General features: G+C 45.1%; 2 protein-coding genes across 3 annotated transcripts in view; one reads left to right on the forward strand and one right to left on the reverse strand.

The window, feature by feature from the left end:
• Nucleotides 1-2: 2 nt before the first annotated feature.
• On the forward strand, nucleotides 3-4,024 carry islr2 (immunoglobulin superfamily containing leucine-rich repeat 2; the record flags this gene model as incomplete). Its single annotated transcript, XM_087982019.1, has 1 exon — nucleotides 3-4,024. A coding segment is annotated over one exon (1,809 nt), but the record flags the coding sequence as incomplete, so codon positions are not given.
• A 3,679-nt stretch (nucleotides 4,025-7,703) lies between these two features.
• Nucleotides 7,704-24,453, reverse strand: part of stra6 (signaling receptor and transporter of retinol STRA6) — a 51,769-nt gene continuing 35,019 nt past the window's right edge. For both annotated transcript variants that reach the window (XM_043680297.2, XM_043680296.2), the window contains exons 14-18: nucleotides 22,367-22,484; nucleotides 18,903-19,004; nucleotides 16,778-16,941; nucleotides 12,203-12,340; nucleotides 7,704-11,220 (exon numbers count right to left, since the gene is read on the reverse strand). In XM_043680297.2, coding sequence (XP_043536232.2) covers nucleotides 10,982-11,220; nucleotides 12,203-12,340; nucleotides 16,778-16,941; nucleotides 18,903-19,004; nucleotides 22,367-22,484 — 761 coding nt within the window. In that variant the 3' untranslated portion in view covers nucleotides 7,704-10,981. The remainder of the gene's footprint in view (nucleotides 11,221-12,202; nucleotides 12,341-16,777; nucleotides 16,942-18,902; nucleotides 19,005-22,366; nucleotides 22,485-24,453) is intronic.

Here is a 24,453-nt window from a genome sequence, read left to right on the forward strand (position 1 = left end):
CCGACTGCGCGTACAAGGAGTTCTCGGCGGTGCCCGGGGGGCTGCCCGCCAACGTGACCACCCTGAGCCTGTCGGCGAACCGCATCGGCTCGCTGCTGCGCGACTCGTTCGCCGGCCTGGAGCAGGTCGCCTCCCTGTGGCTGGCCCACAACGGCCTGAGCCGGGTGGAGGAAGGCGCCCTGGCGCCGCTTCGGCCCCTCAAGAACCTGGACCTGAGCCACAACCGGCTGAGCAGCTTCCCCTGGGGGGACCTGACCAACCTGAGCTCGCTGCAGCTCCTCAAGATGGACCACAATTTGCTGAGCAGCCTGCCCCAGGCCGCTTTCTCCGGCCTCCAGGACCTGCGCTCCCTCCGCATCAACAACAACCAGCTCCACAGCCTCCCGGAAGGCGTCTTTCGGCCCCTCAGCTCCCTATCCCACCTGCAGATCTACAGCAACCCCTTTTCCTGCGGGTGCCGCCTGCTGTGGTTGAAGAGCTGGATCCTGGACGCGCTGATCTCCATCCCGGAGAGACAGAGCATCCAGTGCTCGGAGCCCCCGGAGCTGCAGGGCTCCCCGGTGGTGGAGATGCCCGAGCTGCAGTGCAGCCCCCCCTGGGTCACCCTCAGCTCCCAGCCCGGGGCCAGCCCGGCTTTCCCGGCCGGGACCAGCCTCGCCCTGCACTGCACCGCCACCGGGAAGCCGGCTCCCACCCTCCGCTGGACCCTGCGGCCCTTCGGCCAGAGCCAGGAGCTGGCCCCCGGGGACGGGAAGGGGGCAGAAGGGGAGGGGGAAGTGTCGCTGCTCAAGAACGGGACCCTCCTCCTGCCCCGGCTCCACAGGAGCCAGGAGGGGCTCTACAGCTGCGTGGCCTCCAACTCGGTGGGCAGTAACCGGTCCTCCCTGGAGGTGAGGGTCAGCAGACCCCCTCCCAAGCGAGGGCCAGAGCCGGGCAACAGCGTCCTCAAACCGGAGAGAGCCTCCCTTCCAGCCTCGCCCGGTCCCACCTTGAGACCTGGGGGCACCTCGGCCCTCCCTCCCGTCTCAGCGCGGAACTGCTCCCCTCAGCCCGGGAGCCAGTACACCTCCAACCACGCCTTCAACCGCACCTCCCCCATGAAGGAGCACATCTTCGACTTCGGCCTGATCGCGCTGGAGGTGACCGAGACCGACGCTCGGGTCCAACTCACCCCATTCCAGAGCTCGCCGGCGGCGGCGGCGGCGGCGGGGGGCCCGGGCAAGCTGCGCGCTCTCTACCTGTGCACGGAGGAGAGGGGCCGAGCAGCCGCCGTGGTGCAGTGGTCGACGATCGAGAGCGGCGTGAACTCGTACCGCTTCCAGGGCCTGAGGCCGGGCACCAACTACAGCCTGTGCCTGAGCTCCCGCGGGCAGGACTGCCAAGTGCAAGTCGTCTTTACCACCAAGGGGAAGATCCCTTCGCTGCTGATCATGGTGGTGGTGAGCTGCTTCCTGTTGGCGCTGGCCACGGTGCCCCTCCTGGGTGCCAGCTGCTGCCACCTCCTCTACAAGTACCGGGGCAAGACCTACAAGCTGATCATGAAGAGCCAAGGCCCCGGGGAGCTGCCGCCAGGGGACGCCGCCGGCGCCATCCAACGCAGCATCTCCTTCCCCGGCTCCGAGAAGCTGTCCCCGGCCAGCGAGGACGCTGGCAGCGAGGCGCCCGACTCCCTCGCCGGCTCGCAGTGCAAAGCCCCCGCCCAGGAGGAGTTCGAGGCCGGCTCGGAATACAGCGACCGCCTGCCCCTGGGCGCCGAGGCGGTCACCATCAGTCCAGAGATCAACGGGAACTACCGGCGGCCGCTGAGCTGATTCCGGGCCGGGCGGGAAGGAGGGAAACATCGCCGAGCAAAACAAAAAAAAACAACAAAATCTGTATTTAAAAAAAAACGAGCCCCACAGCGTGAAGATCAATGACCCCCAAAATCTGGGATTCTCCCAACCCCCCTTCTTCATTCCAGGAGATGTTGCTGCTGTCACTCACACACACTTTCACACTTTTTTTTGCTGCAGATCTTTGACAGTCACACTGCAATCCTGGTATTTCTAAGAGGGGGAAGAAACAAAATCAGAAACCCACAGGAAACTTTCCAACTGAGAGTGAAATGCAGCTTTGGAGAACAGTCCTGGGAATATTTGTTGTACTGTTCAAAATATATTGGTGCTTCATTGATAGAGCCAACGCATTATCCTCCCCGTGTCCTGTCCTAACTGTGCAGCATGCGTCTGATTCCCCCAAAACCACCCCCTTTTGCATTGAACATCCCCCCCCCCCACCGTCCTACCCCCGCCACCCGTGAGCGTGTTCTGTGTTACCTCTTAGTGTTTGCTAATGCAGTGTTGTACAGTAACATCCTGCCAACTGAAAACTTACAGCGTTACTTTCTCCTTTGGTGGACGGACCGACGTGTTGTTTTTAAAGAGATGAGTCCATTTTTTTATGCCGATGATGTTTCGCACAGAGTGCATTCGTGTTAATATAAGGGGCGGTCGTTTTGGGGCTTGGGGGTGGCTTAGGGTCAGAGGGATACTCTAAAATCGAGAGATTTTGTTGTGGGATCTGGTGCGTGCGTGTGTGTTGTGTGTGTGGTGTCATCTTTAACTTCGATCACTTCCCACTCGCCTCTTTTGGAGAGAGACGTCTATCCCTGTATTCAATAAATTTAAAACAAAAAAACAAAATGCACATCCAATGCTTATTTAGAATCGGGTTAGAAGCTTCATTATTTCGTTGTTGCTAGGTTTGTGACCGCTCTCTCATTCATAGAATCTCTGCGGTGTGGGTGCACAGTGACCCTCCGAAGAGTATCCCACTCAATCCTTGTAACCCGGCATTTCCCACGGCGAATCCGCCTAGCCTACACATCCCTGGACACTACGGGCAATTTCCCCTGGCCAATCCAACCCAACCTGAAAATCTTGAACTGTGGGAGGAAACCAGCGCAGGAACGGGGAGAAGGTACACCCCAGACAGTCGCCTGAGGGTTGGGATGGAACCGTGATCCCTGGTGCTGTGAGGCAGCAGTGCTGGAGGCCATTCAGCCCCCTCAAGACTGTTCTACCAGCCAATCAGATCCTGGCTAATCCTTCCACCTGTTTCTGGCCCTTTTCCCTTGTTTCAAATAAATTTATCGACCTCATTTAAAATTCACAACTGATCTCGCATCTACTACTGTTTCTAGAAGAGAGTTCCAAATATCAGAGTCCCCATTGTAGGGAAGCGGACCATTCGGCCCATCAAGTCCACACCCTCTGAAGGCAGCCTACCCCAGATCCACCCGGCTATAACCATCCATTTCCCTGGCTAATAGACCTAACCTGCGCATTCTTTGCCTTGATGAAGGAAACCAGTGCAGCCAGCAGAAACCCACACGGTTGTGAGAATCTGTGTAAACCCCACACGGTCACTCAACCTGGGTCCCTAGAGCTGAGAGGCAGCATTGCTAACCACTCTGCCACCCAGTTACTACCTTTTTGTGTAGAATTGCTTCCTAACATCGCTCCTGAATGGTCTAGCCCTAATACTCAGACCTATGCCCCAAGTTGTAGAATCTGAAAATGTGTTGCTGGAACAGCACAGCGGATCAGGCAGCCCTTCCTGAAGAAGGGTTTTTGCCCGAAACGTCGATTCTCCTGTTCCCTGGATGCTGCCTGACCTGCTGCGCTGTTCCAGCAACACATTTTCAGCTCTGATCTCCAGCATCTGCAGACTTCACTTTCTCCTCAACTTGTAGAATCCCCAACCAGTGGAAATAGTTATCTTAATTTTCCTGTTAGTATCTTAAAGCGTGGTGTCCAGATCTGTACACACTACTCGACTAGGATTTTGTGTAACTGCAGCATAACTTCTGCATCCTTATACTTCAGTCTTCTAGATATAAAGGCTAGCATTTCATTAGTTTTCTTGATTATTTTCTGACTGGTGACCATATCTTTGATTGACTGGGCCCCTAGATATAAATTCCCTTCCTAAACCTCGCTACCTCTCTCTCTCTCTGTCTCTTTAAGACGCTTCTTAAAACCAACCTCTACAATTCAACTTTGGTCACATGTTAATCCTCTGTCAAATGCTGTTTTGTATAATCAATTATTTGTCTTTACATAAAAGTCACTATAAATACACTTTTTCTTTACAGATTTGAGCTGTAATCAGCTAAACTGCGTGAACAGCGATGGTCACAGGAAACTGACAATTCAACTCCCCCACTGAGAATGTAGGAAAGAGGAGTTGGAGTTGACTGTTCAGTCCATCGTATCATTAAAAAAGGGGGTAGTTATGGTGGGCGATGGGCCAGGAGTTGAGTTGAAGGGTTATTTGAAAGTCAGGAGATCGAGTGGTGGGCTTCAACTCCACTGTGCGAAAGGGAAGACTGCAGATGCTGGAGATCAGAGTCAAGATTAGTGTGGTGTTGGAAAAGCTCAGCAGGTCAGGCAGCATCCGAGGAGCAGGAAAATCGACGTTTCAGGCAAAAGCCCCTCATCAGGAATGAGGCTTCGGGGAGGCTCGCAGCCTCCATTCCTGATGAAGGGTTTTTGCCCGAAACGTCAATTTTCCTGCTCCTCGGATGCTGCCTGACCTGCTGTGCTTTTCCAACACCACTAATCTTTACGTCCACAGTCCCCTCTCACTCTCCATGTCTCTTAAAACCAAAACAGCAGTCTATCCCAGTCTAAAATGTGTTCAGCAACGAAGGGAGGGCGTGTCAATGGAATAAATTACAAGATTAATAACCCTTTGAGTGAAGACTTTTCTCCCTATCTCAGCCCTAAGTGATCAGCTCCTTATCCTGAATTTGTGCAGCAGCCAATCTCTCAGTGCCTACCCTATTTATCTCTTCAGGATCTTCGAAAATTTCAATGAGAATATAAGCATTAAGTGGTCAGCCTAGATGACATGCTCAGATCCTGAGGTTGTGTCAAACTCAGAGTTAAGTTCCAGACAAGCCATCACCATAGAGCTAACAGATTATAAATTCTATTAATATTGACAAAATACCCTTTGATGCTAATTTTGATATTTGACTGCCAATCTACTTTCTGACGGCAATTCCCACAGGAAGACCAAATGTTCTTCAGCTGCTGTAAATTAAGGAAACTTTGCCCTTGTATAGCATCTTCCATGACCTCAAGATATTGCAAAGTACTTTCGATCTAATGCACTTTTAAGTTAGCGCCACTTTACAATGATGGGGGAAACACCAGCCAGTATGCACAACGTATTCACCCCCCAAACAGCAGTGCAGTGATGATCTGAATCGTCTTTAACATATCGGTTGAGAGGTAAATGCTGTCAGGACCCCAGGGGAGCGCCACCTTGAGTTGGAAGTGTGTTTCAGCATCTGAGCTGTGTAGTTGAGAAGGTGGACAGAGCCTGATTGTGACTGAACAACGCCAGTGTTGCACTCCCTCAGTTCCACGTGGAAAAATGTCAGTCTTGACTTTGGGCAGGAGGGAGAAGCCAATCTGCTGAATCACAGGCAAGAGAGCAACCACAGAAGTCACATTTCTGAAAAACAAGAAAAATCTGGAAACAGATCAGATAGCATTAGGGTGTCATGGAAGTTTGTGAAATTGGGAAGGAGTCATAGTGGACCTTCCCATTTGATCATTTATGCATTTCTTCCTTTATTCTTCCATGGGATATGAGTGTCACTGCTGAGGTCAATTTTTATTCTTTCATTGCTTGTGAATTGAGTGGCTCGCTGGGCCATGTCAGAAAGTGGTCAAGAGTCCACCACTTTACAATGGCTCTGGAGTTGCATATAGGCCAGACCAGGTCAGCATTTCCTTCCCTACAGGACAATAGTAAAGCAGGTGGGAGTTAAACATCATAGTTGTCATGGCCACCATCAATTAATCTAGCTTCCAATTTCAGATTTATTGATTGAATTCAAACTGTGCAGTGGTGGCATTTGAACCCATGTCCCTAGATGTAGAGATGCTAGTGTTGGACTGGCATGAACAAAATTGGAAGTCAGGTAACACCCAGGTATAGTCCAATAGGTTTATTTGACTTCATCTGACAAAGGAGCAGTGCTCCAAAAGCTTGCGATTACAAATACACCTGTTCGACTGTAACCTGGCGTTATGTGACACCTGACTATAGCACTAGCCTCTGGACACTGGACCAGTGAAAATATCATTACATCACTGTCTGCCCCTATTAATTTTCAATGATAGTCACAAGAGCTGAATCTGAGAACTTTGTGTTGTTAACTTCCAAGATTTTTAATCTTGCTGAATACCAGGAGCTCAGTGACCTTCATTTGTACTTCATTTCTTGCTGCGACTTGTATATTCTGTACCCAGGACAACATGAATGTAAATGAAAATTCCTGATGGTGATTCTCCACATTTAAAAACATAATCTGATAACATGTTTGTACAGTGGACTAATCGCTCCAAAACAGAGTGACTGTGCTACATGTCTGTACAGTGTCAGATTCTTCTGCCTTTAATGATGCAGTGTGTTACAGGTCTAGCACATGTGACACTACCAACTACAGCCTTATAACGCAATTCACAGCTGTGTACATTCTAATGTTTTCTCTAGACTCTTTTGGAAATTTGAGTTTTTAGCCTTCTGGTACCAATTTGAGGAAATGTCGCCTTAAGTCACTCGGTTCATGTAGCAAGAGCAACCGGTCATTTCCATATAAATGGATTTAAAAATAAATCCAGAAGGTTTCAAATGAAGCAGGTCAGATCAATCAGAATTAAATTATTCAAGGAGGGCCTTTGGGAGCTGGGGCTGCCCCTCATGAGAGGAGGAGGGGGAGGGGTACAGAGATATAGAGAATACAAATGGCAAGTTCTTCATTGTTATCATCAGAACACATCTTCCTCCATGTAGGTTAATGGGATACTTAACACTGTAGGTTTAAAACTAACTCAACGGAGGTCTCATCAGTACCAGTGATCCCGTACTGTTTTGTGTAGTTAATTGGGATTGGGCCCCTAAAAGAACACTCCAGATGAAACCCAAAATCAATAGCTTCAAACAGTAGCTGTAAAATGCCAGTTGCTAGTTCTGTCAAGCTCATGTGCAGTTCCACTCATATTGCCTTGAAATGATGGACAAGTACCATGATCTACAACAGGTACCTTCACTAATGCCACCTCCTCTGACAGATTATACACACACACACACACTTTATGATCACGTCTCAAATCCTAATTAATGGGCAGGCACTTACATGGGTTGGCTGCCTTTTCTCATTCCAGGCACAATCATTTATCTCAAGGGTATTTCGATAATTATCATCTACATCCTGCAGCTCGTGGAGGTATTTCTGCTTCTCACAATCCAGTTCTTATCCTGCTTCCCTTATGTCCTCATCCACTCTTGGTGCCTTCAGCTGTTTGGGTCCCAAGCTCTGAAACTTCCAGCTGAAAATTCTCACCCTCCCTTCCTTCCTTTGAGCCTGTTTCTACGAGGGTGCATCCTGGTGTTGCCTTTGGCTCGTTATCGGTTTATTTTCATTTGGTGATACTCCTGTGAAACGCCTTGGGGCATTTTACTAATTTAAGAAGGCACTGTATAAATGCAAGTTGAAATCCTATCTCAGTGTGAAGAATTACACAGATACTCAACCACACCCAGACGCAGTGTAATTTTAAATCCTGAAAAATGAGTGATTCATTGTCAGATATGGAAGCAAATAAGCCCTCAAGTGCATAGAAATGTCTGAAATCAGTTTCAGCTTCATTGTAATAATTGTATTTTATTGTATAAACCAGAAAGAGCATAAAAAGGTGGTACAGTAAAATACACCTATATCATGTTAAAGAAGAGGATCCATATCTCAAGGTAAAGTGATTCTAAGTCAGTGTAGGTAAATGTATTAAAGGCACCTTTGGTCATTTTGCTCACTGTGAACAAAATGGGCAAGTGTACTTAAAACACGTCACAGTCCAATGTTAATTCAGCAAGAACTGTTTTTAGCTGCAGGTGTATGGACAGTTATGCTAGAAAAAGGAAACAATTTTATACATCTTCAAAGGCATCCCTCCCCTCTATAATCAGTGATAGTGTTTCCATCACTTTGCTGATGATCAATAGTAGATTGAGAAGGCAGTAATTGGCTGGATTTGATTTTGGTCTGCTATGTTCAGGAAATCAATTAGGAGCAATTGAGGACTGTAGATGCTGGAGGTCAGAGAGTGTGGCGCTGGAAAAGCACAGCAGGTCAGGCAGCATCCGAGGAGTAGCGAAATCAATGTTTTGGGCATAAGCTCTTGATGAAGGGCCTACACCAAAACGTCGATTCTCCCGCTCCTCGGATACTGCCTGAACTGCTGTGCTTTTCAAACACCACACTCTCGACCGTGTATAGGAAATACCAGGGCAATGTTCCACATTATCAGGTAGATGCCAGTGTTATAGCTATGCAAGAACGTCTTGGCTGCGGGTATGGCAAGGTTGGGAGTACAACTCTTTAGAACTGTTGCTGGAATGTCATCTGTATGCGTATGCAATATCCACTGCCTTCAGCTATTCCTGGATATCTCATGGCATGAATCCAATTGGCTGAAGACTGGCATCCATGACACCGGGGACTAAGAAGAGGCCAAGGAAGATCATTAACACAGCATTGCTGGCTGAAGATACTAACAAATACATCAACCTTAAACTTATGAACTGATTTTTTATTATTTCATGGGATGTGGGCATGGCTGGCCAGGTAAACATTTACTATCTACACCTAATTGCCCAAGGACAAACAAGTATCAACCACATTGCTGACAGTCGGGAGTCACATCTAGGCCAGACCAGGGAAGGATAGCAGTTTCCTTCCCTAAAGGACATTAATAAGCCAGATAGATTTTACTGACAATCGATAATTGTTTCATAGTTATCACTAGACTCCTAATTCTAGATACTCAAATTAAAATTCCACCATCTGTCATGGTAGGATTCAAGTCTGGGTCCCCTGAACATTACCAGGGTCTCTGGATTAACAGTCCAGATATAAGACCACAGGACCATCAACTCCCCATTATTGAGGTTGGAGGCCCTCTCCTCTAGTGAGTTGTTTAATTTTTCATAACCATTCATTGCTGGATGTGGTAGGACTGAAAAGCTCAGATCCAATCCATTGTTTGTGGAACCACTTAACTCTCGCTAGTCCTGTGTTGTACCTTCACCAGATTAACAGCTCAGTTATGGGTATGCCTGCTGTTGCTCCTGGAATGCCCTCCCATGCTCTTCAGTATGTGTCCTGTTCTAGTGAGTACAAGGTGAAAATCATCTACAGCATGTCTCTTTTCTCAAAATTGCTATAAGTCTTTGCAACTCATTGATAAGTAAGTTGGTTGGTTGGCCAGCCAAATTTTCACTTGCGTGTGCAGGGTTTGAAAAGCTTACAAAAGGATCCAAACGTATCATCTACATCTACAAAGCTCAGACCTCCAAACGTCCTGAACTGAAACAATGGAGGTTGAAAATCATTCACAGAGAGTCATCGCAACCTCTCAGGTAAATGTTAACTATCTACCAAATCTCCATGGCAAATGGCACCATGACATATCAGTCTCAATCCAGCAAGGAGCTACGATCATCCCCTAATGTACTTTGAGGTGGCTTTTGGTGTATGTTTGGCAACAGCCGTAGACCTACATCCTCATTGTGATGAGCAACAAGATCTCCCAACTTCACTTCCAATTCCCTCAGCACAAAAGTCAAATATTCCCAGCAAAATACTCTGTGGATGAGCTCTACTTTCACTGCAGTAACAATGAGCACAAGCAACAATACTTTCAAACCTAATAATGAGGTGAATGACAAAAATCATACAGGAGAGAGATTGGAATAAAAAAAATGAACAAACTTTAGGAAAATGTCATGTAAATACAGTACCAAAGATTGGCATTTAAAAACAAATGTTATTTTAACAGTTTTTAAGCTAATGAGCACAGGATATAAAATTTAAAGGAAAGGTAAAACATTTAAAAATTATTTTAAAATTTAGCATATTATTTTAACATTTTCTTCTCTCCTAGATTTTTACAATGATGTGTTGCTGAAAGAAAAGATACATTTTGTCAAAACCTTAACTCTAAAAAATGATAGCAGTGTGTCAGTTCATTTCTCAGAGTAAGGCCCTGACCAAACATCCCCAGTTTGGCCCTGACCAAACAGACAGTAAGGCCCTGACCAAACACACCTAGTTTAAAATTTAAACAAAGCCTGGCAGTCAACTACCAATCAGCATCACTGGTGCATTCTCCATGGCAACACCTTGACAAAATCAGAGCTCATTTGTTTACCAACCAATCAGCTCTCTTCTCTCAAGCAGTAGGAATGATGGTTTGCCTCCATCGAGAATTAGTATTCTTGTAAATTATCCTCATAACTGTCAAGTGAAAAACCTTGACAAAATGTATATTTTCTTAGAAATAGTCATGTTCTATAGTACCAACTGACTATCTTTTATCTGTAGCACCAAAGTTTTCATTTAAAAAATATTTACGACATGTCAGGATTTATATCACATGGCGTCATGAGATGTATCTTATTGGACGGAAAGCTGTCAACCAATACAGGTACATAGTGTAAGTCTTTCATTGCAACTCATTCTCATAATGGCTGTTCGTAAAAATTCAAACCAGCCCAGGTCACAATTAGTAACAAAATCCAATAGCTACAAAAAGACAAATAAACAATTCTAATCATATATCACCACCAAAAATAACCCTAGTGTTGATGTAAGTTAGCTGATGAATTAAAAATGGTTCTTTAAATAGAAGGCTATGTAGAGTTCAGTGTGTATCGATCTTGCTCTACAGAGCTACCTAGTGGCCAGAGTCTGTAATTATGTTGTGATTGTTGACATAGCAAAATCCAGGGGTAAATTTGACCAATTATTGCAACAGGATGTGATGTGTGTAGGCATGATGTGTGCAACTATGCACATTTTTATTTAGCTGTGTAGAAACATGACTGACCACCTACTTGTGATTAGTTGCATCAACATTCTGATTTATACAGGACCTTGTGTTTTTTCACAAAGTTCAGATTTAACAAGATCCTCTGTGCTGGGTTTGGAGGAACTCTTCATTTCCCCATTGGTAACAACATCATTGAGCGAGCAAACCACGGGCCTCCTGCAGCGAACCAATGAAGGATTGTTCAGAAGTGTATAGATCAGGCACCATCTTGCCAGAACTCGTTTCGACTTTGTCAATTTTGTATGCTTCTGATCAGGCACCAACTGAATCCCTGGGATTCAAAACACACGCATCAGAATGGCTCATAGAGCCTAGAAACTCTCACAGGCAACAAGTAGCAAAATGCGCAACACTTCAGGAAGAATTGAGTAAAGCCTGGGAATTTCTCTGTAGTTCAGATGGAGGAGGAGAAGCAAAATGGTGGCACTACAGCATCACCAGTGGCGGGAGGATACAATTACAGCGTGACAAGTTTACATTATAATTAGAACACAGAAATTTAGTGGACTGCGTGTAGGTGCAAGACTTAAGATACAGGTGAGCATTCAATCATATGTTTGTTACATTTTATTATAATATGAACCGATCACTGGAATGTTTTAAAATAAGACTCGCCAACTTTAAGGACATTTAAATGGTCACTGGATAAACATGGACGAAAATGGAATATTATAGGATAGATAGGCTTCAGGTTGGTTCCACAGGTCGGTGCAACATCGAGGGCTGAAGGGCCTGTACTGCACTGTAATGTTGTATATACAGAGGAACCTTAATTATCCAGCATTCGATTATCTGAATATCGGATTATCCGGCAAGATCACAAGGTCCTAAACTATGTTATCCGACATTTGATTATCCGGAATTCGATTAACCAAGTGAAATACTCCCCGCCCATGTCCTTCGGATAATCAAGATTCCTCTGTACTGGGAGCCTTACAAGAGGCAGAGTGTAGTAATTCTTATATTGGCTTTCGGTATTCAAACACCCATTAACTATTGTGTAACTCCAAACTGTACTCCATTCACCATGCCTATCATATGGGATGGTATAGTTTATTTTAAAAAGAGTGGAGGTAACTATTTTGTATATGGCTGTACCTGACCCTGTGCATAGGCATATAAGCTTTACATTAAATAAGCACAGGAAAAAAAAACACTGGAACACATCAGATTTCTCCACCAAATTCTAAACTTTGGTTTCCGAAACAGTTAGTTTTTGAAGGTCTCCCTTTGCACTGTGTGCAATCACTGACCTTCTTCCACTGATCTCCTTTTCTCAATGCAACCTCTCCCGGAACCTTGGCACTGGAGTAGGAGGAAGCAGAAAGCTCTCATCACTCGATGAGACTGACTGGCCTCCACCTCCAGGAAGTTGGAGTAGCAGTGATAGCCTGCAGAAAGAAAAAAAACCTTTTTTTTTTGCAGCCTTCATTAGCTGTGATTGGTTCCTAGCTATGCAATAAACCACACACGCACAGATGCAAAATAATTTTTCTTTCTTTATCCTCTGTGGGTGTTGCTGACAAACTCAAGATTTGTGCTCCATCCCTAAATTTCCTTGAATTGAATGGCCATTTCAGAGGGCAGCGCCAACCAACTGGCAAATGCGTCAGAGTCATGCAGCATGGAAACAGACCCTTTAGTCCACACACCCCCACCAACCCAACCTCCACTCCCGGCACCTTTCCCTGCAACCGCAAGAAATGCAAAACTTGCACCCACACCTTCCCCCTTACTTCCCTCCAAAGGCCCCAAGGGATCCTTCCATATCGGCCACAAATTCACCTGCACCTCCACACACATCATTTACTGCATCCGCTGCACCCGATGTGGCCTCCTCTACATTGGGGAGACAGGCCGCCTACTTGCGGAACGTTTCAGAGAACGCCTCTGGGACACCCGCACCAACCAACCCAACCACCCCGTGGCTCAACACTTCAACTCCCTCTCCCACTCCACCAAGGACATGCAGGTCCTTGGACTCCTCCATCGCCAGACCATAGCAACACGACGGCTGGAGGAAGAGCGCCTCATCTTCCGCCAAAGAACCCTCCAACCACAAGGGATGAACTCGGGTTTCTCCAGCTTCCTCATTTCCCCTCCCCCCACCTTGTCTCAGTTCCAACCCTCGAACTCAGCACCGCCTTCCTAACCTGCAATCTTCTTCCTGACCTCTCCGCCCCCACCCCCACTCCGGTCTATCACCCTCACCTTAACCTCCTTCCACCTACCGCATTTCCAATGCCCCTCCCCCCACCTTTTATCTTAGCCTGCTGGACACACTTTCCTCATTCCTAGAAGAAGGGTTCATGCCTGAAACATCGATTCTCCTGTTCCTTGGATGCTGCCTGACCTGCTGCGCTTTTCCAGCAACACATTTTCAGCTCTGATCTCCAGCATCTGCAGTCCTCACTTTCTCCTCGAAGATAATCCCAAACTAAACCATGCCTGGCCCATATTCCTCCAAACCTTTCCTATCCATGTACATATCTAAATGTCTTTTAATCATTGTAATTGTACCCACATCCATCACTTCCTCAGGAAGTTCATTACACAGGCAAACATGTTGGCTCGATCAGGTAAGGACACCAGAGGGCATTCATGAACCAGATGGGTTTTTACAATTGATGGTAGCTAGGATAGTCACCATCACTGAGATTAGCTGTCAGTTCCAGATTTATTAACTCAGAACTGAAGTGAAAATAGGCACAATTTCATACAAAAGGACATCATAGGGCACATTGCCACATCTGGAAGTAACAGGATTTAGGATGTGGATTTCCATCTTTGTAACACTCCTTGTGGGTTTTTTATTCATTCATTTGGTGAGAGTATCAGTGGCTAGGCCCAGCCTTTTTTGCACAACCTTAATTGTTCAGAGTTAACCACACTGATGTGGGTCTGCAGTCCAGACCAGGTAAGGATGGCAGATTGCTTTTCCTAAATGAACCAGATGCATGTCTCCAATAATTTTCAAAAGTGGGTGGCATTGTGGCTCAGTGATTTGCACTGCTACCTCACAGCACCACGAATCCAGGTTGGGAGAATATGTAGAGTTTGCACGTTCTTCCTGTGTCTGTGTGGGTTTCCGCTGGGTTCTCCGATTTCCTCCCACAGTCCAAAGATGTGCAGGTTAGGTGGATTGGCCCTGGTAACAGGGATAGGGTAGGGGGGCTGGATCTGGATAGGATGTTCTTCAGAGGGTAGGTATCAACTCTATGGGCTGAAAGGTCTTTTTCTGCACTGTATGATTTTATGAATTGACAATGGTTATAAAATCATCGTTAGGCTTCTAATTCCATTTTTAAAAAATGTAAATTCCACAATGGCAGGGATTAAAAGTCTAGCGGTAATACCATTAGGGCAACACCTCCCTAATTTACAAAATAATCACCATTTTCCTAACCCTATAGAAAAGGCACTGTTGGTAAATTTGTTGTCTGGTGTTGTACAGAGGCAGAGAGACTTGGAAAACTCCATCCCATAACTAAAAGAGAAAATGCTGGAAAATCTCAGCAGGTCTGGCAGCATCTGTAAGGAGAGAAAAGAGCTGACGTGACTCAAAACGTCTGCTCTTTTCTCTCCTTACAGATGCTGCCAGACCTGCTGAGATTTTCCAGCATTTTCTCTTTTGGTTTCAGATTCCAGCATCCGCAGTAATTTGCTTTTATCCAAACCATAACTAGTGTTGACCACTCATACTGAAATCTAATTCAAATCGCAGAGACAAGAAAAACAAAGTTTAACATCTGTGGATCTACACGTTGACAACAGCCACCACCTTCCCACATGGGCATATTCAGATTTTATTTATAAAGTATGAACCCATCTCCAACAGGCTTGTATGTTGACTGTACTCTTCAGGAGCAGTAGGGTTAAAAATGAACTCAGGGAGCACATGCACACACATCGCTCAACCCCCATGACAAAGCAACATTTCTGGTCCAGATTATTTGTCCCTTTACTACTTATTGTTAAATTGGACAAAACACACTGCCTGGGTGATAAGTACAAGAGTTTGTTGGAGCCCAGGAGATTCTCTGAGAGGCAGAATGGTTGGAAAATGCAATCTTGTGCTCCTACAGAGGCCCAGGATTATTTAAGTGATAGATCGCCAGCATTTTGCAATAGAAATACAATGTTTCATCATTCAAATAAAGGACACTGTGATAATATGAACAGCAACAGAATCACAGTCTCATTTATATCATTCAGTGTTCAATTGGAATGGAGACAGAAACAAAAAAGGTGCAAGAGTTGATATCAGCCCCTCAGTCCATTGAGCCTGCCCTACCATTCAAAAAGACTACAGTTGATCTGCTGGCATTGAGTTCCACATTTCCATCGATAGAGTCAGAGAGATGTACAGCCATACCCTGTCGAGACTATTGTTTTTTTTTTAATTTTTCTTATTTTTAGTTTAGAACTGAGAGTTGCAGTTGAGAATTGAACTTTGAACAGCAGCCTGTTCTTTTAAATAAAAAACACACAAGACTAATTTTTGCCATTGGGAACTGGCCTGGAAAGATAATACAGGCGAATTATTGCTCTAAGAACACTGTAGGCAATTGAGCACCAAGATGCTGTTATGCTCAAGGACTGGCAGCTGATTGGATGTTGAATTGGTCAATGAATGGAAGATTGGTGCTGTCCAAATGTTGGAAAAGAAAGAAAAAGAGTGAACTGGTGCTGACTGGGATTTGAGCTTAAAAATGTGTTGCTGGAAAAGAGCAGCCGGTCAGGCAGCATTCAAGGAGAAAGAGAATCGATGTTTTGGGCATAAGCCCTCGATTCTCCTTCTCCTTTGATGCTGCCTGACCTGCTGCGCTTTTCCAGCAACACATTTTTAAGCTCTGATCCCCAGCATCTGCAGCCCTCACTTTCTCCTGACTTGATTTGGGCAGGAGGCAGTTTTGCTTTAGATGCTGTCAGACTGGGAAGCTGTTTTCGGTTTTGCTGTCTCATTATTCTCTGGCTATCAACTTGTTGAATATTCTGAGAAATGAACCACATTTGATAAGAAATAGTTAAAATAAAATGTCTCCAGAGACACTGTGGGAGCTGTGAATTTTGGAACTCAAGCAAGATGTACAGTTCTATGTGCTTGTGATATATCCCATTATCCAAGGATTTCATGAAGTATTCATTGTTGAAATGATTATTGAATTGAGAAATTAGGATTCTTTTATTTTCTTTTCAAATGCATCCTTTAACTATATTTGTCTGTCTCAGAAAATGGGGGGGGGGGCAGTTTATTGTCAAAGAAGATTGAGTTCAGATCATAAATATTAATTACATCATCTTGTAGTTTGTTTTCTGCTGAAAATACATTCTTAGTAATAAATTGTTAATAGTTGTTTAAGTTGTTTTCAGGATCTGTTATTTGGTTAGGAACAACTGACCAATTTTGAGGACCATTGAATGTTTGAATTTCATCATCTTCTGAAGCCTGTGATAGTGAGACTGATTTGGTTTGGCTTGCCGTTCCCACACCATAACAACCCAATAACTTTTGATTCCCTTATCTCACAAAACGCTTATCCACCTTCACCTTAAAAAATATTCAACAACCTTACATCCCCAATGCAATCTAAGGCAGAATGTGAAGCTATTCTGTTGGTTTGCATCGTACCAGGAAACGAAACTTCACCAAATTGGTGGCTTTTCACTCGTCTAAAAATAATACTTCTAAAGAACCATTTTTGGTTTCACAAACCAACACACAGTTTTTAAAAGAAACTCAATGCATTGCCAGTACAATAGTGTGAAACTAATACAGTTCAAATGAAAATAAAATTGGACTTCAGAATATGAAGACAGAAGCTTACCTGGGTCAAAAATCTCTGCCCCACGATTTATAAGGCCCAGGTCCAATCGGCAAAAATGGACAATGTTGTATAGAGCTGTAAAGACGATTCTCCACACACCGGCAATGACCCCAATCAGAACATTGAAAGCGAAAAGCAGGTAAGTGAAGATGTACAGGCTTCGTCTGTGGAAAGAGGAAGATAATGCAGTGAGGTAAGTTATATACTGTTAATGGTAGGGCCTTGGGGAGTGTTGACAAACAGAAAGATCTAGGGGGTATGGGTTCATAGTTCCTTGAAAGTGGAGTTGCAGGTAGGCAGGGTGGAGGAGGAGGAGTTTGGCACGCTTGCCTTCATTGGTGAGTGCACAGTGTATGATTTGAGAGGTCATGCTGTATTGGTGAGATCACTTTTAGAATATTGCATTCAATTCTGTTCTCCCTGCTGTAGAAATTTGCTGTTAAACTTGAATGCTTCCAAGGAAGGGTCACTCGATCAGAAACGTCAAGTCGGATTTCTCGCCACAGATGCTGCCAGACCTGCTGAGCTCTTTCAACAATTCCTGTTCTTAAATATTTGAGTACTCTTTATCAAAGAATGATAGAATTTCTACAGTGTGGAAGCAGGCCATTCAGTCCACACCGATCCTCTGAACAGCATCCCACCCAGACTCACCTGTTACCCTATCCTTGCAATCCTCATTTCCTATGGCTACTCCAATTAGCCTACACACCCCTGGATGATATGGACAATTTAGCATGGCCAATCCACCTAAACTGCACACCTTTGGACTGAGGGAGGAAACTGGAGCACCTGGAGGAAAGCACCCAGAGCACCAATAGGAGCAGGTGGTCAGGATGTTTGATTCAACCACTGCCTGCAGTATGACTTTCAGTAGAACCGTAAAATCCCTAGAGTGTGGAAACACGCCCTTCAGTCCAACAAGTCCACACCCAGCCTCTGAAGAGTGACCCAACCAGACCCATTCCCCCACTCCTGACTAATCCACCCTCACCTACACATCCCTAAACACTGTGGGCAATTTAGCATGGTCAATCCACCTGACCTGCACATCTTTGGGCTGTGGGAGGAAACTGGAGCACCCGGAGGAAACTCATGCAGGCACGTGGAGAATGTGCAAACTCCGCACAGACAGTCGCTCGAGGGTGGAATCGAACCTGGGTCCCTTGTGCTGTGAGGCAGCAGTGCTAACCACTGAGTCACTGTGCCACCCCAGAGTGATTTTATTTTGCTCATTCTTTTGTGAGAATGTAGGTATGGATGGCCAATTCTTTTGTTGCCCATCCCTAATTGCCCTTAAGCCAAGTGGCATGCCAGGGCCATGCAGGTTAAGAATCAACCGCAATGCTGTGTGCCTGGAGTCACAAGTAGACCAGACCGGGCAAGGGCAGCAGATTTTCAGGCACTGGTGAGTCAGATGGGCTTTTACACCAATCCATGATAGTTTTATGGTCACCAATGATGAGATTTCAAACAGCCAGATTTATGAATTGAACTTTAGTTCACATGCTACTGTGGTGTGGTTTGAAGCTACATCTCCAGATCATTAGGTATTGGTTGTGGATTACTGGTGCAGGGACATTACCGGTACCCCACCATCTTCACTAAATGACCAGATCATTTGCTGTTGATTGAGGGAGAAATCTTGGCCAGGATACTTGTGGGAACAGCCTCAGTCTCCTTCAAATAATGCTGGAGAAATGTATGTTCATCTGGCAGATGCCGGGCTTCGTCCAGACGCTCACTGAAGATGTTACCTAGTATGGAGACGAAACGTCTGAAAAAAAAAACCTTCCAGCTCAGCGAGCAAACCTACATCCACATCTGGCAGGACAGGGCTCCAGTCTCTGGAATAGGGCTGAACAAAGCCAGACTCCTTTTCAAGTTATATATTTTTAAACTATTCAAAATGACACCAGATTGTGGCAACCTTTGAAAATTTTCATTGTATTTTACTGTATTATTTACTGCAATAAATCATTTAATAGCTCAGAGGAAAGAGTGCTACTGACCAAGCCACAATGGAAAAATGCAGTTAATACAATACTAATTAACTAAAATTTTTAAAACTCCCTAAGCGCTCAGCAATTTAGAGTACTCCAGTGATTATCAATGCTTCCTGTACCTGTTAGTGAGGCTGAACTGTTTCCCATCCTTCTGAAGAAATAGGAGTCGAGTCAGTATGTGTTGAATCAACACGACTAGAATTAAAGTTAACCAGAAGGGCCTTGGAGAGAGACAAAAACTCAAAAATCAAAATGATCATTACACAGCCAAAACACAACAAGAGACTTTATTTGTATTCATTCACATGATGAGGGTGTTGCTGGCTCGGCCAACATTTATTATCTGTATCTAATTGCCCAGAGAGCAATTAAGTGGGCCAATGGGCTGAGCAGAGGCAGATGGAGTTTAATTTAGATAAATGCGAGGTGCTGCATTTTGGAAAAGCAAATCAGAGCAAGACTTATACACTTAATGGTAAGGTCCTGGAGAGTGTTGCTGAACAAAGAAATGTTGGAGTGCAGGTTCATAACTCCTTGAAAGTGGAGTTGTAGATAGATAGGATAGTGAAGGTGGTGTTTGGTATGCTTTCCTTTATTGGTCAGAGTATTGAGTACAGGAGTTGGGAGGTCATGTTGCAGCTGTATAGGACATTGATGAGGCCACTGTTGAAATATTGTGTGCAATTCTGGTCTCATTCCTATCAGAAGGATGTTGTGAAACTTGAAAGGGTTCAGAAAAGATTTACAAGGATGTTGCCAGAGTTGGAGGATTTGAGCTACAGGGAGAAGCTGAGCAGGCTGGGGCTGTTTTCCCTGGGGCATCAGAGGCTGAGCGGTGACCTTATAGAGGTTTATAAAATCATGAGGGGTATGGATAGGATAATTCGACAAAGTCTTTTCCCTGGGGTTGAAGAGTCCAGAACTAGAGGGCATAGGTTTAGGGTGAGAGGGGAAAGATATAAAAGGCACCTAAGTGTCAACGTTTTTATGCAGAGGGTGGTATGTGTATGGAATGAGCTGCCAGAGGAAGTGGTGGATGCTAGTACAATTGCAATCTTTAAAAGGCATCTGGATGGGTATGGATGGATATGGGCTGGATGCTGGCAGGTGGGACTAGATTGGGTTGGGACATCTGGTCGGCATGGACGGGTTGGACCGAAGGGCCTGTTTCCGTGCTGTACACCTCTATGACTATGACAGGTCTGGAGTCACATGTAGGCGAGACCAGGAAAGTGAGACAGCTTCCTTCCCTAAAGGAAGTTAGGTGAACCAGATGGGTTTCTATGACAATCAGCAACAGCTTAATAAACTTTTGCAGAACAGCACAGGAGGCTTTGAATCAGCTTCGTGATGAAGGGCTTATGCCCAAAACGTCGAGTCTCCTGCTCCTCAGATGCTGCCTGACCTGCGGGGCTTTTCCAGCACCACACTCACGACTTTGAATCAACAGTCTCGCGATAATATCACAAGGCCATCACCTCCCCCTCACGTGATGCAATGATCCCAAATCAAGTGTCATACTGTACTTACTGCCTTACAGAGTGAGGAAAGGCCAAATTCATACACCAACAAATTTCAAATTTATTAAAGTTAGCCTCGACCAATCTTTCAGAATTGCAAATCAGGTTGAACAGAGATCTCATTTTGGTTGTAGAATCCCTTACAGAGCAGAAAGAGGCCATTCAGCCCATCAAAAGTGTGCACTGAAGAGCATCCCATCCCAACCCTGTAACCCTGTATGAGTTTTTATTTTTAAGTCATGACGAATCCACCTAGCCTGCACACTATGGGCCAATTTAGCATGGCCAATCCACTGAACCTGCACATCTTTGGACTGTGGGAGGAAACCAGAGCACCCAGAGGAAACCTACGCAGACACTGGGAGAGAATGTGCAAACTCCATACAGTCACACAAGCAGGAATTGAACCTGGTGTTGAAACAGGCCCCAATGTTTATTATGTTTGGGTAAATTCAATCGAATAGACTCAAGTTTAGAATTTTCTACATTTTGTTCCTTTGTTGATTGTTTGGGAAGGCTGATCATCAGAAGGAACCACAGGAACTGAGTGGGAGGCTCTTCCTCTTAAATTGGGCTTGACGCACAAATCTCTTTTGGAAGGGCCACTCAGAATTAAACCCTTCAAAATAGACACCAAGGACACTGCCTAGCAACATGGGCAGTGTCCTTGCCTCTGACCCAGAAACACATCCAGATGCAGTGATGAGGAGGGTAAATGGGTTGAGCATCAATTACAAATCCCTCCAACAAACAGCGATGGGAGAGAGTCCTGCTCAGTCCTGTGTGATGGACAGAGACTCACAGCCTCCATCATCACAGCTGTCCTTCGCTCCAGAACGCAACATTCCGATTAAAGTGCACAACTCGAACTTACTGTGAATTGTAACACACTGTCAGCATTGGACTGGAGTCTGAGGAATGGTTGTGGAGACATTAAGGGGTGAACACCTTCAGCTGTTTCACTTGATTAAATTAGGTTTTTTTGATTAATTTGAACCTGAAATTAGAGTCAGGTCTTTCAGAAATGACGCTGGGAGTACTTTGCCTCACAAAGCTTAGTGAAAACCGGGAACACACATCCCCCATAGAGTTGTTGATGATGAGAATAGTGTTTGAGAGATTTATTTGGCAAGATTGATGGAGGTTATGGAACGGAGATGGGTAAATGGAGATTAATTATGGATTAACTTTGAACTACTTGATGGTGGAAGTGGTTTCTATTGGTGACATAAACACAACACAAAAGGGGAAATTTACCAATCCGGACCCATCAACTGGGAGTTACACCGGCAGGAAATAGCTTATGGGAAACAGGAATGACTCCAGTCCAGGCTGATGTTGTCTACTGGTTGTCTCGCGCTCTCTCTCTCTATTGGCAAATAATGTAGATTTGAATATGAAATAGCCTCTTAAAACTGAAACATCAGATCAGACATGATGTGGAGCTGACCTGAAATGGTGAAATGGCTTACTCATGAAGATATGTCAGGCAAACCTGTCAAAATGTTGATAGAGAGTTTGTATCCAATATTCCAATGAGGAACATTTACAAGCCAAGTACCACAGCAGCACAGTGGCTCAGTGGTTAGCACTGCTGCCCCACAGCACCAGGGACCCAGGTTTGACTCCAGCCTCGGGCTGTCTGTGTGGAGTTTGCATGTTCTCCCCGTATCTGTGTGAATTTCATCAGGGTGCTCCGGTTTCCTCCCATGGCCAAAAGATGTGCAGGTTAGGATGGATTGGCCATGCTAAATTGCCCCTAATGTCCAGAGATTTGTAGGCTAGGTGGGGTTAGCCATGGGAAATGCAGGGTTACAGGGATAGGGTAGTCTCTTCAGAGGGTCAGTGTGGATTCGATGGGCTGAATTGCCTCTCCCACACTATAGGGGGTCTATGAGCAAGCCCGGACCTTTGGATGGAGAATTAAGCAAATCTCTCCAAACAGCACAGAAAATATGACCATATTCTTGCCAGTTGGAGAGCAAAATCCAAGTAGCACAGCCCCTGTCTTGTCTACATCCATTCATTTGTGTAGCAAGAAGTTTTGGCGCATTTGCACTCACCACATGTTCTCCAGGATCCTGAGAATGATCAGGTTTTGTCTGTAGACAATGGGAACGACAATAAGAAAGGCAAACAGTAGGAAGCAGATGAAGAAGACCACTTGCTGAATGAGGAGGCCTAAATGGGAGATTCACAGGAACGAGAGGGTGAGATGGTTTAGTTTTGAAACATACAGCGAGACACAAAATATATTCAATAAAAACCAAATGAACTACAGATGCTATAAATTAGAAACTAAAACAGAAATTGCCAGAAAAGCTCAGCAGGTCAGGCAGCATTGGTGGAGAGAAATCAAACTTAACATTTCAGGGTCCAGTGACCCTGCCTCAGAACTGATGGTAGCTAGGGAAGTTTGTGCGCAGAAGATGGGGTGGAGGAGTTGGAAATGATCAATGGGCATAGAGCTCAAAAGAGAGCGAAAAGAATTGCTGGACAGACAAAGGAAAATACATTCAATTCCTTTCTTGGGTTGTTGGACAAACATGGTTAAAGTCAGATTATTCCAGCGTCCACGTTGGTCCTCTGCTAACCTCATGTGCTGAAGGGGAGCACTGTCCCCTCGCTAGTCTATCCACAGACGTACAACAGACTCACCATGTTCCCCACTGCAGTAAAATGCTCATCACACCAGTTTAGGAATAGGGGATTATAATTTAAACAATAAAATGTAACATAGACTTAATAGCCTGAACGTTAAAAGAAATTATATCGCAAGCAAATTAATAGCAAGGTCAGACCAAGTGGCTCCTTTCAGCTTCATTCCAGAATCATTTAATTATCTCAATAAGGCGTGAAGTGTCAATATTACAGTAGTCCCCCACCATACCCCCTGGGGATACGTTCAAAGACCCACCACCGAAGCCTGAAACCATGGATAGGAGCGAACCCATTCATTTCGATGGGAAGTTTCCCTTCCCGGCAGCTGCCTGGTCCCTGGTTCTGGAAAGTTCCCTATAATATGTTAGGGATGTAGTAAACCTTGGGTAACTGAAACTGTGGAAAACGATTCAGTAGATATGGGGATCGCCCTGTAACGCAAAGTTCGTCAACTATGCTGAAAGCAGCTTTTCTCTTGTAGGAGAGTTGAGGAGGAGAAAGCATTTCGGATTTGTGATTGAGATAAACAAGTGTTTTCTCTCTCAGAGTTGAGCATGTGGAACTTGCTTGGATGACTGCAGTTAAACATTTAAGCAGCTTGACACCAGCCAATACAAAGCAGCCCAAATCCATAAATATTCAGTCCCTCCAGCACTGACATTCACACTTATTGAGCCATCTACATGATGCACTGAAGAAAATGACCAAGGTTCCTAAGGCAACACTTTCCGAATCCCTGATTACTTCCATCTGGGAGGATATGGGCAGCAGATACATGGCTACACCACCTCTTCAAGTTCCCCTCCAAGCCACTCACTATCCTGACTTGGAAATATTGCCATTTCTGCACGGTCACTGGGTCAAAATCCTGGAACTCCCTCCTTAAAGGGCAGTGTGGGTCAACCTCAAGCACTTGGACTGCAAGCGGTTGAAGAAGGCACCTTCACAAGGGACGGGCAGTAAATGCTGACCTAATCTGCCACAACAACAGCCCTTGAACGAATGAAAAAATAACTCTCTTCTCCAGGGATGCAAGATCATGTAATATTTAAGACAGGGATAGAGAAACTCTTTACACTAAAAAGACAATCCAAAGGAGAATAGGGGAGCTAAGACCGTAGATCGCAGGCCGCAGAGATCGATAGTGATCTTGTCAAATGGCAAAGCAGGCTTGAGGAACTGAATGGTGTACCAAGAGACCCTTTTCACAGGCTCATGTGTGTGCACATTGTCCATTCACATGTGCACACGTGTAAGTCTCATGCTTGCTAGAATAAGGCAGATCATTTCTAAAACAGGTGAAACCTTTCCCTACAAACAAACAAAAGAATTTTGTGCAGGTTAAATAACAAGATAGTTATTCAGTGCACTACTGGATTCCAGGGAGTTTTAACCTTTGTTCATTCATGACCAGATTCGTAACAAGTCTTCAAACATTTGAATCCTCCAATTGCCTCAAAAATAATGCAGTAAATGGGAAAGTTAGGCA

Source organism: Chiloscyllium plagiosum, unplaced genomic scaffold, assembly GCF_037043375.1.
Source record: "Chiloscyllium plagiosum isolate Xiang-an unplaced genomic scaffold, Cpla_swu_hap1 HiC_scaffold_42, whole genome shotgun sequence".
In the NCBI taxonomy this organism is placed as follows: Eukaryota; Metazoa; Chordata; class Chondrichthyes; order Orectolobiformes; family Hemiscylliidae; genus Chiloscyllium; species Chiloscyllium plagiosum.